Here is a 17,199-nt window from a genome sequence, read left to right as displayed (position 1 = left end):
GCGTAAAAGTCCACACCTGCAATCATGTCTGTGCCAACAATATTCACCGTGCAATCTCGCGTTCGCTTCAACTCCTACAGTGAGCGCGGTGCGTGCTCCAAGATTCGCTCTAACAGAATGAAATTGATCAATGGTGGTTGTCACTCGCGCTGGGCTGCACTCAACCTAAAAAAAAAACTGCGCTATACGAGGCCTGGTGGTATTTTTAGCGAGAAATTGAGTGAGAGCGAGCATCCCCAAACGCATCCAGGCACGGGGCTGCCTCAGCGGCACCCAAGCGCTTTTTTTTTGCATTTGCATCCGAGTGTGGAGGAATGCAACACACGGCGAAAGTAGCTCTTTTTTTAGTAAGAGGCGTTTGTCTACGGGAGAGGGGAAAGAAGACGTCAACCGACCAACTCGCACACGCAAAGATAAACAGGGATCCCACTCGGGCTCAATTCAAACAGAGATACAAGCAAATAAATGGGGGCGAGAGAGGAGCGAGGCTGTTTGCGTTTAAAGAACTGAAAGCACCTCTTTTTTTTTTATTTCAACATGGCAGCACCGGCAGAGTGGAAAAAGCACGGTCCGTGGGAACCGCGGGGAGAGTGGCCATGGGGCGCTCAGTGGCCGCACAACACGCATGGTTCTCCCGAGTGAAAAGGGGAAAAAAAGATGAAGGATTCGCTGTTCAGAAGGACATTACATGGGTTTGATGTTAAGCTGAGAGTTGATGGTTCCACACTTTTCACCGGACTATGATGTTACCTTGGAAAAATGATTCGGCTCGGCTTGGGAACATGGGAACGCTCTCTCATTAAAGGATGGCCAGATTAGTATAAAAGGGTGTTTGAGCGACAGCATAACCCCAAAGCTGAAGCAGCTCTACAGTGCTGGTTTGTGGAGAACGTGAGCGTCCGCAGATCTGGACAAATGGTCCGTGCAGTAGTGACATTATGTCGAACAAATGCAATAGTGTTTTCACGCGGTTCGGCTCACCGCTTCCCCGCTCGCCTGGAAACCACCGCCGAGCGTTATGTGTGCGCGAACAGGTTTACTGCATTACGACCCGCACAATTACCATCACCATTATTTATCACCTCCATAAACAATCCCCAGCCCAGCCACTCACTTCCGAAGCTGTTCCCGCATCGCCGGTCGTTCCCCCGCGCGCAGAGTCCGCTGAGAAAAGAAGCGATCCCCCGTGAGAACCGAGACGAACTCCCGAAACCTCCGCGGTCCACGCACAGTCCTCTGCCGCCGGAGACAGTGTCCGAACTGACCGTGTCTGCGAGAGTCGGTGCGGTGTGTGTTCCGCTGTGCAAGCGGCACAGTGGGCTGCAGAGGCTGCGCGGCCACCGACAAACGCAGGTGAAGCTCGAGGAGAAGAGACGGAGCTCGTTCCTACCGTCGTTTCAAAATAAAGCCAAGCGAAAGTCTGTTGGATGGTTATGGGGTCAACCTATGATTGTAGGGTCAGCCCAGTAAACATAGCGATTATTAGGAGATAGGACATTATAATGGATAAGGCTGTGATGGATCCATTATTGCTCTGCTTTCTTGCCAACATAGATCTAGCCCAAATTGCACACATGGTTCAGCACAAAAACCCCAAAAATAAAACTGTCAGGCATTAAAAACAAAACAAAAAACACAAACAAAACAAAACATCAACGATTAAACAATATTTTAAAACGTTCTTTGCTTTTACTGAGCAGAAAAGTGTAAGTTAAATCCAGTCCAGATGATAAAACCATGGTTGTGAGAGAATCATTGAAATTTGAAGTTGGATTTTTCCATACTCACACAGATCAAGCCTGATCTGTCATACATTTGGCAACAACTGGCATCATAAAGCATGTATACCTACGCGCTGATGATGCTACTATTATGTGATTACGATATTATGATTCAAATGATTTGGCGAGGATGAACTTGGCCAAAAGCGCCCGTACCTTTATTGTGAAAATGAGAACATAGTCCGTTTCCTGCTACCTTTGGGCTGCACGTGTGAAACTTCACAAGTGTGAATTGGACGAGGCGGAGCTGAGTGCGTCCTGCCACTGCCTCCCTTCCCCCCATCCCGCTGTGTCTGAAAGCACGGAGCCAACATCATCCGAGGAGCTTTTTCACCTCCCTGACGAGAGCGAGACAGAGCCAAAGGGAGTGAGGGGAGAAGGAGGCGAGGGGGGCCCCGGGCTTTTCCACATTCAAGGCCTGGGACTGTGGGACAAACCAGGGGGATGGCGTGGAGAGGAGAGACAAAACACTAAAGAAAAGAAAAAAAGTACAGGTCTATTTGGTTTTACGCACAGAGGAGTCGGGGAGGTGGGGGTCTCTTTGCTTTGGGAATTAGTGTTCAAGGCTGGAGAAAAGTAGGCGATGTTGCACCAGCCAAGACGAAACAGTCTGTAATTTATAGGCAAGCCTTGACTTTGATTTTATCGCACCTGAACGTGTGTAGGTGTGTGTGTGTGTGTGTGCGCGCGCAGGGATAACGCCGCGCGGCTAACCTCGCCTGACACTGCGCCAACGGAGATGAAAGATCTTTGAGCAAACTAATTGTCTTCTTGTTGGCACACCAGACACTTAAAAAAAAGAAAAAACATTGCTAACTCAGTAACACTTTCAACTGCCTATGGGTTTGGGAGTGGAAGGTAACTAGTACGCATCTCTCTCTCCGGGGTGGAGTGTGCCATGCATGTCTCTTGCTTGGACCTCGTTAATGGCCTCGAAGCACATTATTGCGAGAAAGTCCCTGCAGCTACGTTCCATCATTGTGCAGCATGATATTAATTCTAAACAGTACCCGGGGAAAGGAAAGCGGAGTTGCAGGAGTTGTGTGAATAACACCAGATAGCGAGGAATACATTATCAATGTTGGGACGCCCTTTCCACTTAATTATTTGCACTGTCTCCACATGCAAATGGAGGAAACTAAATTCTCTTGTAAATTCATGTCAGTGGCTGTTTGTAACTGCGCCAACCGGGCCAATATTAGGATGCACCCCACCTTTATGCACATAGTTATCCGGATCAGTTATTTGAAGCCATCTGTGCCAAGAGCTTCTCCCCAACCACCAACAATCACACAAGATTACACACTTTTGCACTTGTGGAGGGAGTGTCTTGCCCAAAGACACAACACATGCACCGGTCTGAGCTGTGGGACCACCAACTTTGTGGTTATTACAGTGCTGATGCAGAATGATGTGTGACTGATCCAGTGAAAACTACGCATAACCTGGAAATGTTGAAGCGTATTGTGCGACTTACAGGGTCTGGGTCATCAGTGCCGGTCCGTCTTGCTCTCTGCATGTGGACAGAACATGTGTCACCTTCTCTCTCTCCTCCCTCCCTTCAAAACCCATCACTCGTTTTTAATGTGTTAATTCCACGACAAAATATGTGCCACTAAAACGTTGCCAAGAGCGGCAGGGCGCGCTGTGCCGGTTACATGGAAAGGGTCTCGCTCAGTCATCGGGTGTTATCTCAAACAGAGCAAGCTGCTAGCTGCTCATTGCCAAGCCATTTCTATCTGCCGCGGTGTGAGGGGGGGGGGGGGGGGGGGCAGGAGGAAGACACAGCGTGAGGTTAGAGATGGGAGATGAAAAGTTGAGCAGTTACATTTATTCAAAACAGCTACAAGACCAACATGTTGCTTAATCAATACCAATGCTATTTTTACTACCACGACTCATGTTCTCTGTTTTCGGGGGGAAATTGCGATGTTTTGTGATATGAATGTCTCACACACCAGGAGGGGCCGTTATTATTTGGAAGAAACTCTTGTGAAGTGACAAAATCAGTCGACGTTGCAACTTAAATGAAAACTTTTTACAATTGGATCCTGTTAGAAGATATTATATCAAAAATCAAGGCTTTCTCAGAGAGTTCATGTGGATTTAAGCTCTGATCTTTAAAACGAAGTGAAGACAATTTATCTGTCACTTTCGGTAAATGCTCACAACCCACTTAAAATGAATCTGCAACTCATGTCCGAAAAAAGGATTCATGAACGAAGCCTGATCAAAAAAAAGAGTCGCCACCTGAATTTTACTGTCATGATCTGGGGTTACTGCAGTTGGTCCGGTCTTGCTTCCGCAACACTATGTGCCCAAAGAATGAGCTCCAGAACATCCTGAATGACCAGGCTATTCCATCAATGGATTCCTTCTTCCCTGATGGCACGGGCATATTCCGAGATGACAAAGCCAGGATTCATCGGGCTCACATTGTGAAAGAGTGGAGTCCAGATCTTAACCCCACTGAGAATCTTTGGGATCTTTTGACATGGCTGTTTTCAGCTGACAACATGTAAACCCACATTACTGAAACCGAGCGCGACACTCGTATATCTCAGTAAGATTTGAATACGATGATTGCACCTGCTCAAAACCTTTTACTTTTGCAAACCTGTTATTGAAGAATTAATGGGGGGAAATTGCAAACATTTGACTTGACGTAACACTGACCCAAGTGGCAATCTCTCGAAATCTGCTGCAAGATCCTACTAAATATGAATCTGACGCCATTTAAACTGGCATGCATTTTTCATCTGCACTGGTTGGGAAATGGGGAAAATGTTCGACTTGTAGCAATGACATAAAAAGATGGATAAAGCAAGAAGAACACGAACACACACTTATTGCTGCACATAGGATGGTGTGAAAACAATGGAGGCTGGAGAAATGTGGTGAAAGTAATTAGCTAAGCATTAATACAAGGTAAGCCAGCAGTTTAGGGCTAATCGCTAAAGTGCACACACGATTAACAAGGCTTATAGAGTTAGAGCCTGCACGCCAGATACCGTCTCATGATCATCCTGTTAGAACGGGAACAAGTCAGGTAGATGCACAGTTCACAAGATGAGACTTTTTCTAACAAATCTTATAAGTGGGAGCGCACATGTGTTATATATAGATGGCAATTTATATACAAAATATGTCTTTAATAGTGTAATAGTCCTATTGATTGTTGTGGTATGTCTCCAAGACACAGTAAAATGTGCATGAATAAATGTCAAGGTATCTATTTTTTTTAAATGTGCTCTTTTTCAAATGTATGTTATGTTATAATCCTTTAACATTACTTCAATGTCAAAGTAAAGAGTCAAAAGTCAAAAATCCACCAAGCACTTAAATATTACACTAATAAAAGCTTAGATAATATATGAACAGGAATGAATTAAAAAAAATGCTCATTTAAAGGAGACATGTCATGCAAAATCAACTTTGCTATGTTGTTAACCATGTTTAAAGCCTTTTGCTTCAGTCACAGTTGAGAAAACATGTTCAATTTGGTTGTTTCTTCTCCTCCTACAATGTCCTCCACATTTTAAATCCATAAATCATCATCAGACCTGGCTCAAATGGCCTGATTACTGAGCGTTTTCACTCATGCTAAACATATAGTGAGTGTTAAAGTGGTGCAAAAAGCAGGTGTATTTTTGGTCTCTCATAAGTACTACATTTATACAGTACAGTATTTACAATAATATAAAATATCATAACAGTTTCTTATGATAAATCAGGTGCAACATGCTATAAAATGGAATGTGCTAATTTCAAGTAGGGCGCCTCTGATTTGCTAGGATGCTGTTAGCAGAAAATGAAAGCCTGTAACATTCAGACTACTGCCTGCAGCTGAGGTATGCAAAAGACTGTTTTGAATAATGCATGACATGTCTTGCTGAAGTTGTCCACAGTGCAGTGAGGGGAGTACTTACTTGATGTAGTAGGGCACATTATTGGGGGAGATGCCTTGCTCGTACGGCCTTTCCACTGAGGCTGCAGAGACACAGGAACACAGGTCACACCCCTTGTGGACCTCTGTCCACAGGCTAAAACAGCTTCAGCAAACACTTTTGCAGCTTATAACCTCCAACCAGAGGACATCTATTCAAACACTGTCAGGAAAACGTGTATGCAGCACTTAGAAAACAATACGTAATCTAAAGTTTCCTCAAAGTAATATACACCATAATGAAAACCAGCAAAAAAACACAAGAAAAATATAGCTAATTATCTGCACTTATTATGCCCACAAGAGTTGGCGCACCAAGCTGTAAAACAAACGCTGCTTCCAGGGAATTGTCAGCACAGTTGGAATGCTTCTTGGACCAATCAGGAAGCGGGATCGGATGGACCCGCTGTATAAGCCTTATTGTGCCTCACGGCTGAAATTTGCAACACTAAAAAACAGAGCAGTGCATCATGGGACAACTGCCAGTACACACGCTGAGTATATTAACCAAGCCATATGAAAAATACAGGCAATTCTGGCAGCATAATGATCTAACGTGCAATGAAGAAAACACACATCTTATGGTCTGACCAATAAATAATTAGCAAGTCTATGGAAAATGTCTCCTGCTGACTGACGCCATGTTACTTTGTAGAGGTATATTTAGAGAGATTCATAACATACTCATTTCAATAACAAAGTCCTTCATGTATAGAATGTGCTAATTCCTGCTTGATTCATTTAAAGGGAGATCGTGTGTGTCATATTCCCCAGTACTTTACTATGTTTGATCCTTTGTTCCCTGTGTCACGTCCAACCTAATCATTAACATCATGATGCATTCGGACAATCAGCTCTGGTTTCTGAATGTAAATTTATTGAAATGCCACTCCAATAATCAAGAGATGTGATTTCTGGTTGTCCTTCCAGCTTGTACTGTGGGCTGTGGACAACCCGCAACGAGCAAGTGGAGTTTATTTTCCATCCATGGTCAATACTTTGCATCATCCCAACTCCGTGAACATGCTCTTGCCGGCTTATCTGTTACTTATCAACAGTGGAGGAGAGGAACCAAGATGGCGGCGGCGTCTTGGCCCCCTTGTCTTATCTCAGTATCTCGTGAGCTGTCAGCGAGCGCCCGTGCGTGTGCGTGAGCGGAGTGGACTTACCCATGTACTCCTTGTGCGCGTCCGTTAGCTGCTGCAAGTGCTCACTGATGGACACCTGTAATGGAGATAGCCAGATTAGCCGCTGGGATGCAAGGTCAGAGTGTCCAGACGAGTGGTGAGACAGACACTGAGGTGGGAATGGATGGACATGCATGTGATTAGTACTGGAGGGTTTAGTTTAGCAAATGCTTAATCAGAACCTGTTACTGCTCCATAATAATGTAGCTTTAATCTCTCAACTCTCACCTTAACTCAGTGCATTTTCTCCAGTTCGCCCCCAATCTACACACTTCTCTTCTGGAGTTTATAGGCCAGTGTCACGCTTCATTTGAAAGCTAAGACCTACAAAACCAATAGTTTTTGTCACGTTGTCACATTTTTAAGGTGTTTTGTAAGTTTTTGATTTGGTCACTTTCATTGCATTTTTTTTACACCTTTTTTTGTCACTTTTTTCATGGATTGTTGTCTTTTTGTTGCTTTTTCATCACTCCTTTTTTGTTGCTTTGTGTGTTACTTTTTTGTAGTGCTTTCCTTGCTTTTTTGTTGCGTTTGTTGCTTTTTTATTGTACTTCTATTACTTTTTTTGCTGCTTTCTTGTCACATTTTTTGAACTTTTTCGTTGCTTTTTTGTTGTATTTTTTGGCGTTTTTGTTACTTTGTTCTTGTGTTTTTGTTGCTTTTTCCTTTTGTGTTTTTGTTGCGTCATTGTTGCTTTTTGGGAGTATTTTTGTTGTACTCTTGCCTTTTTTTGAAATCGCTTTTTTGTCATATTTTTGTTGTGTTTTTGCAACTTTTTTCTTGTATTTTCATTGTGTTTTCATCAGTTTTTGTCATGTTTTCGCCACAATTTCGTCAGCCTTTAGTCATGTGTTTTTGTTGCTTTTTCATTGCGTTATTGCTGCTTTTCTGGCACGTTTTTAGATTTAGGTAATGCCAAACTTGGTTCAGTTGGAGGTTAAGAGGTTCAGAAATATTTGGCCTTGTGTCTCTATGATTCAAAAACTTCCTCGGATTAGGCACTGGAATTATGTTACACTGTGTGACCACAACAATACAAGCAAGTTAATCTTAATTGGAAGGACAGTCATCCAATCAGTGAGAAGAAAATCGCACTTATTGCTAAACTAATATTAGACTTCGTTTTCGATATACACTAAGTGAACGGGTCGGGCCGTGTGGCTGGATCGGCCGCTATTTCCATATGAGCTTGAGTTGCATTCTAGTCCCCACCCATCGGTGACAGAAGATCAATAAACAGTGGGAGAACGGAGAAAAGCGAAGACGGCAGATGGCTCCACAAATTGAGATTAATCGCAAAATTTACGGAGTGACAGTGAACTAACCAGAAAGCTTTCACATTACGACACAATAAAGACTTTTTCATAATCTAATAACAATGGAGCAAAACACAATGCGCTGTCAGGAAGCAATTATTCCCAAAAACCACAAGAGAACTCGGCACTAATGCATTCCTCTGGTAATAAATTGCTTCATAATGCGATGAGGTGAGCGCACGGGGAGGCGGCTTGCGTCACCGCGAGCTGCAGGATATGGAAAAGGAAGAAAAAAAAAAAAAAACGGGCTAAAAACGACAAGGACCGGGCAGATGGGAGCGAGGGAAGGGGGGGGGGGGCGGAGGAGAGGGAAAAGCGGGGTGGGGTGGGGGTGCTGCAGAAAGACAAGCGCATGGCGGGTAATTGAATTTGTAGTGGTGGAATTAGCCGGGACGCGGTCTCTCGGGTGGTGCTTGAAAAGGGCTGTCGAGAAGGACGGAGAGGGGGATAACAGGGGCCGGGGCAGAGGTGGGGAAGGGGATGGGTACAGAGCGCACGCAAAGTCCTATTACAATAACACAGGATTGTACGGTTTCAGTTATAAACCAATGTAAAGATATTGTCTTCAGGTACGGGTCAAACCTGCCGTTAAAATCCATAGAGGGACGGGATGCAATTTGGCCGGCCTTTCTGTAACTTGACTTAATGGGCTAAATGTGCCCCGGGAGATCTGATGAAGCAGTTACAGACAGTTAATACATCACTGTAGAGGTGTTGATGTATATTGGCCTGCATTTTACTGGAAGAGTGCAACTTCAAAATCATTAGAGGCCAGAACAGTGTAGCAGGCAGAACAACATTAACTGGGATCCACGGGGAGCATTTGTCTGCTGTCCACAGCCATCTTGCCATCTGGGTCCTCTTTTAAAGTAGGTTTGGATAAATGTAGAGATTGTTAAAACGCCGGCGAGCGAGTGCAGCAAGAAGTTTATTTGGTGCGGCTTAACTTTTTTTTATTTGGTTGAACCGGTGTGACCTGTCAGACCCCCGGCATGTAAGTAGAATAGATAATGGAGCTCAACTAGGGAAAGGGCATGTTTTATTCTAGGTTTTTAAGAAGGAATTTGACACTATTTTCTAAAACAAGCTGTTTGTTATCACTCTGCAGCGACTCCAGAGCTATTAATCTCTATCATTCTCCGTAAAATTCCACATCCTGCATCTCATCCGGTGACAAACGCGTCCTCGCAACTGTGAAGACATTAATCAAATGCTCTGATTAGATTCCCCCTTTTCTAATCCAATGCGTTATTCAACCATAAGAGACGAGGCGCCGCGACTGTGAATTGGAATCCGCTGTCCCATATTTCCAAAGGCGCCCAATGATCTGGCGTTCCCCAGGCAGAGCGCAAAATTGCGACCGGCATGTGGACACCGATTAGTGACATGTCTTTGCCCCCGGGAGGCGCATCATCATAAGCTCGATTGTGATTTTGAAACGGGCTGATTGGGCCGATTCACAAGATATCCACAAAACGGCGACGGGATGAGATGAAAGCCATGACCGGTTTCACATGTTTGACACGGAAAGTTCGACTGGGCGCGAACAAGTGAAAATTACCTTGCAGTCCGCCTCATTCACCCCGTTCCTGCCGGAGCTGTTTTTGCCTGTATCCACGGAAACCTAATTAGGAGTTGTACAAATGAGAGGAGTGCGATTGTTGAGGAGGGAATTTATCGTAATTAACTGGGAGTGCACTGTGCCACCGAGCGCCGGCCAATCAGATTTGACCTTTCGGGGAGCACAGTGACCCGTGTACAACTACGGAGGGGGGTCTACGCATCTACGTGCACACACACACACTTACACTGAGGTCTCCGCGCTTAGCCGACTAGAAGTAGGTTTTACATGAGCTGATCTGTAGTAATTGCCAAATAAGCCCAATGAGTTATCAATGATGTGATAACCAGAGAAGTGTGGCGGCCATTCAGTAGTTCATATAAAGGAAGTCCTCACATACATGTTATTAAGAGCATGTTTCTTCAAATCCGCAATGTTTACAAGCTGTTGAATGTCATGAAAGATATACATGCTTTTCAATCATGTGACTTTTTTTGTTGTGGCGGCCATTTTGAATACCGAAGTACCATTATGCAATACTACTATAACATAAAAACATCTCTACTCTGGATGTAAATGAAAGACGACTGATTGACAGTGGCATTTTTATGTACTCGAAATCATTGCTCAAGAAGATAACAGTAAAAACACGGCCCCAGAGAGAAACCAGTGAGTCAGCGTTTAAGCTGCTCAAGACGTTAGCATGCTGCTGGTTTGCATTTAGCTTTAACAGCTCAGCTTTGACCTGTCCAAGAGAAAGCCCTGAACCACACTCCAAACATCAAGTGACAGAGGTCAGAGCTGAGCTTTTAATGTAGTTTTTACTCAGCTTTCATAGATGTGGGTTGACAGTTGCTAACCGGTAGCATGCTAACGTCTTGAGCAGCGCAAACACTGACTCAGACTGAGACTCTGTTGGCATGACAAACATAAAAAGGCCACTGTCAATCAGTTGTCCTTCATTTTCATCCTGAGTAGAGATATTGTTGCATGTTGCAGTACTACTACTTCGGTATTCCAAAATGGCCACCGGAACTATGCGTGATGTGTAGTGAAGTCTGCTTTGAGCAAGGTGCTACAGAGAAAACTATTTTAAATTGTCCATCTCTTCCACCTGTGCAGTGTGCGTTTGCCCGTCGTCACCTCCACAAAGGTAAAAGCGCGCGCGTATGTGCTAGCATCTGCTCCGGCGCTAACTTCAGAGGGGCCGGCCGTCTGTCCCGTCACCCAGGGGCCCGTCTTCTTACCGGGACTCCCTCACACTTCTCGTCCTCCCCACCCCACCACCTTCCTCCACCCTTCCGTTGGCAGCCGATCGCCTCCATGTGTCACCCCCGCTCCTCATCACGGTCCCTCTTCCAACATGGTATTGAAAGTGATCAAGCCCCTGTGATTTTAGGTTTTTATAAAGGGGAGCACACACTCACAAGCAAGCACACAGTACAGGAAAAGCAGTTATTATCAAGAAGACATTAGCTGGACTATAGTATGCACATTCCATTAAGTATATGGATAGCAGTCAATAGTGGACCAAGATATGTGGTAATAAATCATTAAATCCATAATATTGTTCAATTTACTGTAATGGCAGTGAGTGAGATTGCAGTAGATTGACAAGTGACTGTAGCTGTCGGTCACACCAGTCCTCTTGACGCATCGTGACAACTTATTGGATTCAGTGGTCCACTATTCCTACTGTCCATCATCATCATCATTGACGTTAGTTATTCACTTGCACTGGTAAGGGGAGACACTGCAGGCAAAACTGTATTTCACTTTTCCAGTTTTGGGCCAGTTTGCTCTTCTAATTATATCATTTTTCACCTGAATTACCTAATCGTGAATCACTGCACTAATTCACTGTTTTTCACAGATTTGTATTGGAGATCATAAATTCAAAGGCGCTTTTCTGTGGCGACAAGATCTCAACTTAAATGAGGACCTACAGACACATTTTTCAGTCTCGTCCTTACACTTGAATTGTAACCATTGCAACTAGTTTATTCAAAGACTAGGTAAGATCTAAAATCCCCTATATTTCAATCTAATATGTCAATCTATTGTTCAGAGTGTTTCTTATATTTATGTCAATAATCTACAGTAAACATTGATACCCCTAAATGTATTCTTTTCCTATTGACCTGCAGTGTCTCGCACTCATACTGCCCACTATACCATACACCTATTGTAGTGGCACAATGTAGCTGTATCGGTAATGATGCTAAGGTACCTGGAGCAGTTCCCAGCGGGTGTTCAGCTCCTCGATGCGTTCCCGGTTGCTAAGCGACAGCTGGATGTCGTGCGGGCCGAACGTGGCTGCCAGCTGGTTCATGCGCTTCACGTCGTTCTCAATGGGAGCGATCTCCTCCTGGAACTCCTGCGTGGACAGGATGGAGAAGGGCCGTTTTTTTTTTTTTTCACTGAATATACTATAATATAATGGGATTAAATAGGATAACCTGAATAATCCCACCCTCATCATGTGCGGATGACCTTCAGTGTGTTCATAAGAAAAGATTAGTGTAGTACAAACATAATTAAATAATGATTGTATGCTCTGATTAAAGTCTCACAAATCAATAGCCTCGGCTTACGATGTATGTTTACTTTGATAAATCCTTCGCTCCACACACTTAAATGAAATTAGAAATATCTGAGACGTTAAGGAAAAATAGCCAGATTTAAAAAAGCGACTGCACTTTTGGAAGTTTTTGCATGAAGAAAAGCTCAACTGGCAACATGGTTTGTCGAGGAGAAGAGGCGGGACGATGGACGATGCTCTTCTCATTGGTCTGTGTAAGACTGCTGTGCTCAACAATGATCTGGACAGGGCCCGTTGGATGGGCTTTCCTGCAGGGCTCGCTTAGAGAGCACTGATCACTGACATGTCCAACTGACTGAAAGACATCTTCACCCACCAGGTTGCCAGGAGGCTGAACTCTCCCCTTCCCTCCCTCTGCTGCCCCCTACCGTGTACATTTGATATTGCTCTGTATTAAACTAAGTCAGCAGGTGCTTTAATTGGCTGAACTGAATGTCATGTTTAAGCGCCTTTAGTACCTTGACCCTCTCGATGTGCTCGGGCAGCGAGTCCAGCACCAGGTCTCCCACGGGCTCCCAGGCGTCCCGCACCATCTCGGCCTGCCTCAGCTGTCCGTCCAGCAGGTCCTCCGCCTCCTGCAGCTCCATCAGGCGCTCCAGGGCCAGCTCCAGCCTCCTCTGCCACTCGGCCGCGTCCACACACAGCCTGTCCCACCGGCTCGCCACGTCGTCCGCCTCTTTGCGCAGGACGCGACCCACGTTCTGGGCCCGCTCCTCCGGGCTGATATCTGCAAAGAACACAGAGGAGGGGAAAATATGTCTGTGACAAGATGGAGTGTGTGTAAACTTGTTTTTTAAGATGAGGGAGGTAAAAATGAGATAACGCAGAGCACAGTCAGCTGCTCCCTTCTGATAAGATAGTGGGGATTTTTTGTTTGTTGTTTTGTTGTAATAAAACAAGGATTTATTGAAGAATATAACAATGAAAGTTTGAAGCCTTGCAGTGGGGGATGTGATCAATGCCTCCAGACTTGTTTTCTCACTTTCTACACACATATGTTGGAACTCAAAGTCACAGCAGTTTCCATGTTGAAGTACTATATGTTATTTGAAGTTTAAACAATAGAAAATAGGGGATGGATTTTTATGTGAAACCTTCCTGTATATAAAAACGACTTGACTCTCTGTATAGACCATATAGACTGCACTTAGTAATCAGTAATGAAATACAGTGAGTCAGCGTGTTTAGGCGTGCAAACAGCCAGTGGTGTGAAAGAAAATGTGAGATTTCAGGCATCCTTATTAAACCTTTAGCTATGGGTAACCTAGACTGACTGAAGATAAAAACTTCTGTCAGCTTGAGCCTGTAAGTGCCATCGTTAAACGCGGCTAAGTTTTATAAGTTGAACCACTCAAGATGATGTTTTCCTTTTAGTAACACGTTTCGGGCTGACTTTAAAACAAGCAAAGACGCATAACTGCTTCCAATTGCCGAGATAAAATGTCCGGTTCCTTCTTTGATGCAGCAGTGATTCACAGGGAGCGCTTTCTCTCCATCTCCCCGCGGTCGAGCCAACAGTTCACTGGGTTTACATAATGCTGGTGGTTTTCGCGTGTAACCAGGCTGCTGCGGGCACGGTCTGTCTATGTGCACGAGTGAGTTAGCCTCCATTAGCTCGGCGTTACCGGGCTGTAGCCAAGGTGCAGGGTGAGGCACGGGTGAAGGGGAGAAAAACAACTGTCTGGGCGGGAAGACTTAGTTTAGGACGAGTGTGAGTGGTCAGAGAGCTGCTCTGGAGCAATGTGATGTCAGTTAACCCCTTTACCCCCACCTTAACCGAGCACTTTCTAGCCAGTTTTACCCAAATCTAATCTAAGCTTCTCGACTGGAGAGTTTACAGCCAATAGGCCAATGTAACGCCTCATTTGAAAGCTAAGACCTACAAAAGATATCTAAGCTTCTTCTTAGTTTTTGTTGTCACGTTTTAGTCACATTTTTGTCATGTTTTAGTCATTTTTGTGTTGTTTTTTTATGATGTTTTCAATTGCTTTTATGTCATGTTTTTGTCACGTTTTTAATTTTATTTTTTTTGTCACATTTTTTTTTTACATTTTGTCACATTGTTGTCGCATTTTTTACTTCTTATTTTTTTTACATTTTTGTCAAATTTTGTTCACATTTTTGTTCCAATTTTGTCACGTTTTTTTTTTTACATTTTTGTCAAATTTTTGTCGCATTTTTTTTTTACATTTTGTCACATTTTTGTCGCATTTTTTACTTTATATTTTTTTACATTTTTGTCAAATTTTCTTCACATTTTTGTCACATTTTTTACTTTTTTTTTAAACATTTTTGTCAAATTTTGTTCATATTTTTGTTCCATTTTTGTCACTTTTTTTTTTTTTTTTACATTTTTGTCACTTTTTTGTTCCATTTTTGTCACATTTTTGTCACTTTTTATCACATTTTCATTATTTTTTTGTGGCTGCATTTAGTTTTTCTTAATGTAACAAGCCACAAAATATGCAAAAAAAATAAAACATGATGTAAACACAACCAAAAAGGACCAAAATCTGACAATCATAACACAAAAGAAGCATTAGATTAGTTTTGTGTGTCTTTCAACTTTCATAGTCTGTAAACTCGAGGAGCTTCTGGATTTGGGCAACACTGAACTGGACAACGAGGGGTTAAGAAGTTAAAGGGAGTTTTAATGGCAAGATCAAGGCATGATATGGGATTACTGTATGTCGTGATAAAAACATTCATGGAAGCTGAAGATGCTGACAGTGCATGTTTTCACCCTGGCTGATGTAAAATGAATTGAAGTGAACCATTTCATAGTGTTAAATGAATGCAAGGGGCTTTTATCACAAAAAAACCTTGATATCATGTGAGATGCTGTTTTTTTCACAGCCATTGCTGAAATCACCTCTTTGTTCCGGAGACGGCGTTTCTCTGGGCAGCTCGGACAAAAACATCCCCACATCGTCCAGCGCTTTGGTCACCACCGGCTCCTTCGCCCTCAAGTCCCTTCTGAAGCCCTGCGACAACAGACGCCTTAATAAAATCCACAATTTGAATTTTTTTTCTTTTTTCACACGAGCAGAATAACAAGCAGATTTCTTTTCTTCTTTTTTTTTTTTTTGTTCTTTATTAAAACGTCCCACTAAAAGCTTTTCCCTAATGCACTGCGGGACCCCGTCACTTTACTTTCAATACATCGACTGACCAAAGCGTCCGCGGCCAATCATCTCCTCCCGAATGACCGTCTCCTTTAAAATAGCTCGCACCAAATGGGTTTTTCATTTAACCTGTACAGCAGACATTAATTTGCATAATGCTCGTCCGAGAGATCACAAATGGACTTGTTTTTTTTTTAGGGAGTGGAGGGGGGGGGGGGGATGAAAACCGCGAGCCGCTTTCGTTCGGAGACGGAATGGATTTTTTTGGGAGCTCGGAATATTTAATTGAGGAAGTCATTATTTTTAGACGTCTGCTAAACAAGCGCGCCTCTATTCGAGTCAGCGCGCGCCGCTTTGGTTCCTCTTCTTTTTTAATTCAAAACTCTTTCGATCCGAGATATAGGAACATGCAAATGAGGCTTGCGTCATCTGACAGTTGCTTTTCCTTGGAGTTTCTGCCCGCACTCCAAGAACTCATATTTAGTTCATTATGTGCGAGATGGGGGAGAGCCGTCCCAAATCAATGTTAGCCCACATTTTCAGGAAGACTTGCAGCTGCCGCGACTACAATCTCCATCTTTCCGCATGAAACACTTCCCTGGATAAAAAAAAAGGCAGACACTCGGAGGACACTTGAGTGGTCTTCATCGACTAAAGGGAGGAACACCATGTACATTTTTGTCAAACACTGTTTTAATTAGCTCTCAGAAAAGGACTAGGAAACAGAGTTAGGCTGCAGTTCCCGGGTTTACCACAAGGGCACACAAACAACAGCTTGTGCATCCATAAAAAACCCCAAAACACAGCTAAAAAAATGCACAGCAAACATACTCCCAGCTACACTAAACCAGGTAGCAACGGCGCAGAGTCTAGAAACAGCCTTGATATTTGTATAGGCAGCATCACATCCCAGTAGGAGCTCTTACATGTGTCATACCTCATCGACCCTGAGCGACATGACTCAATTACAACTTACATAAACCTACTGACTGTATATGCCTGACTTTATATGAATAGGCCCAGTTGAAACGGTGGAAAGTGGACAAAAGTATGACGTGCGACTTGGTGTTACCCTGTGCGTGTCCAGCTGGGCCTGCACAGCGGGGACGTCGCCCCCTACAGGCGGCTCCTGCTCCAGCTGCTGGTTCTTCATCCGCAGCCAGTTAAGGAGCTCCTGGAGGGACATGTGCAGCCTCTTCCAGGGCGCCATCTCCGAGTCCAAGTGAGCCCTGGGTAAAAAAAGAGGGAAAGTCAAATCGCACTGAAGGAAAATCCACCTGGGAATACACTCTTTCTCCCTTCCTTCACTGCTACATGTCACAACCCTTATAACTGTGCGACTGACGAAGCCCCAAATAAAGCTAACTCCCCATCTCAAAGTCAGGTAAACCTCCGTATTGACCTCATGCTGAGCGTCTTGCTGCGGAGTTCGTTCCATCTCTGGCTCATGTTGCTCAGCCGTCTCCGCAGCAGCGCCGAATCCTCGCTGTCTCCCAGCGCGACCAAAATCCTCTGTCCGTTCTCATCCAGGGAGTGGTACATCTCCGTGTGCCCATCAATCTCTGCCTCCAGGTCCTGCCAACACACAAGCAGCATCCATATATCTGTATATACAGAGGGCGCAGAAAGGGTTCAGAGCCTTTACAGCGATGATCTGTATTTTATTGTGCAGCTTTTATAT

The 17,199-nt window shown here is 44.0% G+C and overlaps 1 protein-coding gene across 15 annotated transcripts in view; it reads right to left on the bottom strand.

The window, feature by feature from the left end:
* dmd (dystrophin) overlaps positions 1 to 17,199 on the bottom strand; it is a 163,261-nt gene that overhangs the window by 36,928 nt on the left and 109,134 nt on the right. For 5 of the 15 annotated variants that reach the window (XM_079581873.1, XM_079581874.1, XM_079581868.1 and 2 more), the window contains 9 exons: positions 16,921 to 17,093; positions 16,591 to 16,747; positions 15,266 to 15,377; positions 12,852 to 13,120; positions 12,022 to 12,168; positions 9,792 to 9,854; positions 6,897 to 6,951; positions 5,711 to 5,771; positions 3,259 to 3,294 (listed from right to left, as the gene is read on the bottom strand). In XM_079581873.1, coding sequence (XP_079437999.1) covers positions 3,259 to 3,294; positions 5,711 to 5,771; positions 6,897 to 6,951; positions 9,792 to 9,854; positions 12,022 to 12,168; positions 12,852 to 13,120; positions 15,266 to 15,377; positions 16,591 to 16,747; positions 16,921 to 17,093 — 1,073 coding nt within the window. Of the gene's footprint in view, positions 1 to 1,114; positions 1,385 to 3,258; positions 3,295 to 5,710; positions 5,772 to 6,896; positions 6,952 to 9,791; positions 9,855 to 12,021; positions 12,169 to 12,851; positions 13,121 to 15,265; positions 15,378 to 16,590; positions 16,748 to 16,920; positions 17,094 to 17,199 lie in introns of those variants that run through there. The other 10 variants (XM_079581867.1, XM_079581866.1, XM_079581862.1 and 7 more) reach the window with 5 other exon arrangements.

The sequence above is a fragment of the Gobius niger genome, assembly GCF_951799975.1.
Source record: "Gobius niger genome assembly, chromosome: 23".
Taxonomy (NCBI): domain Eukaryota; kingdom Metazoa; phylum Chordata; class Actinopteri; order Gobiiformes; family Gobiidae; genus Gobius; species Gobius niger.
This window is presented reverse-complemented; position numbering and strand designations above follow the sequence as displayed.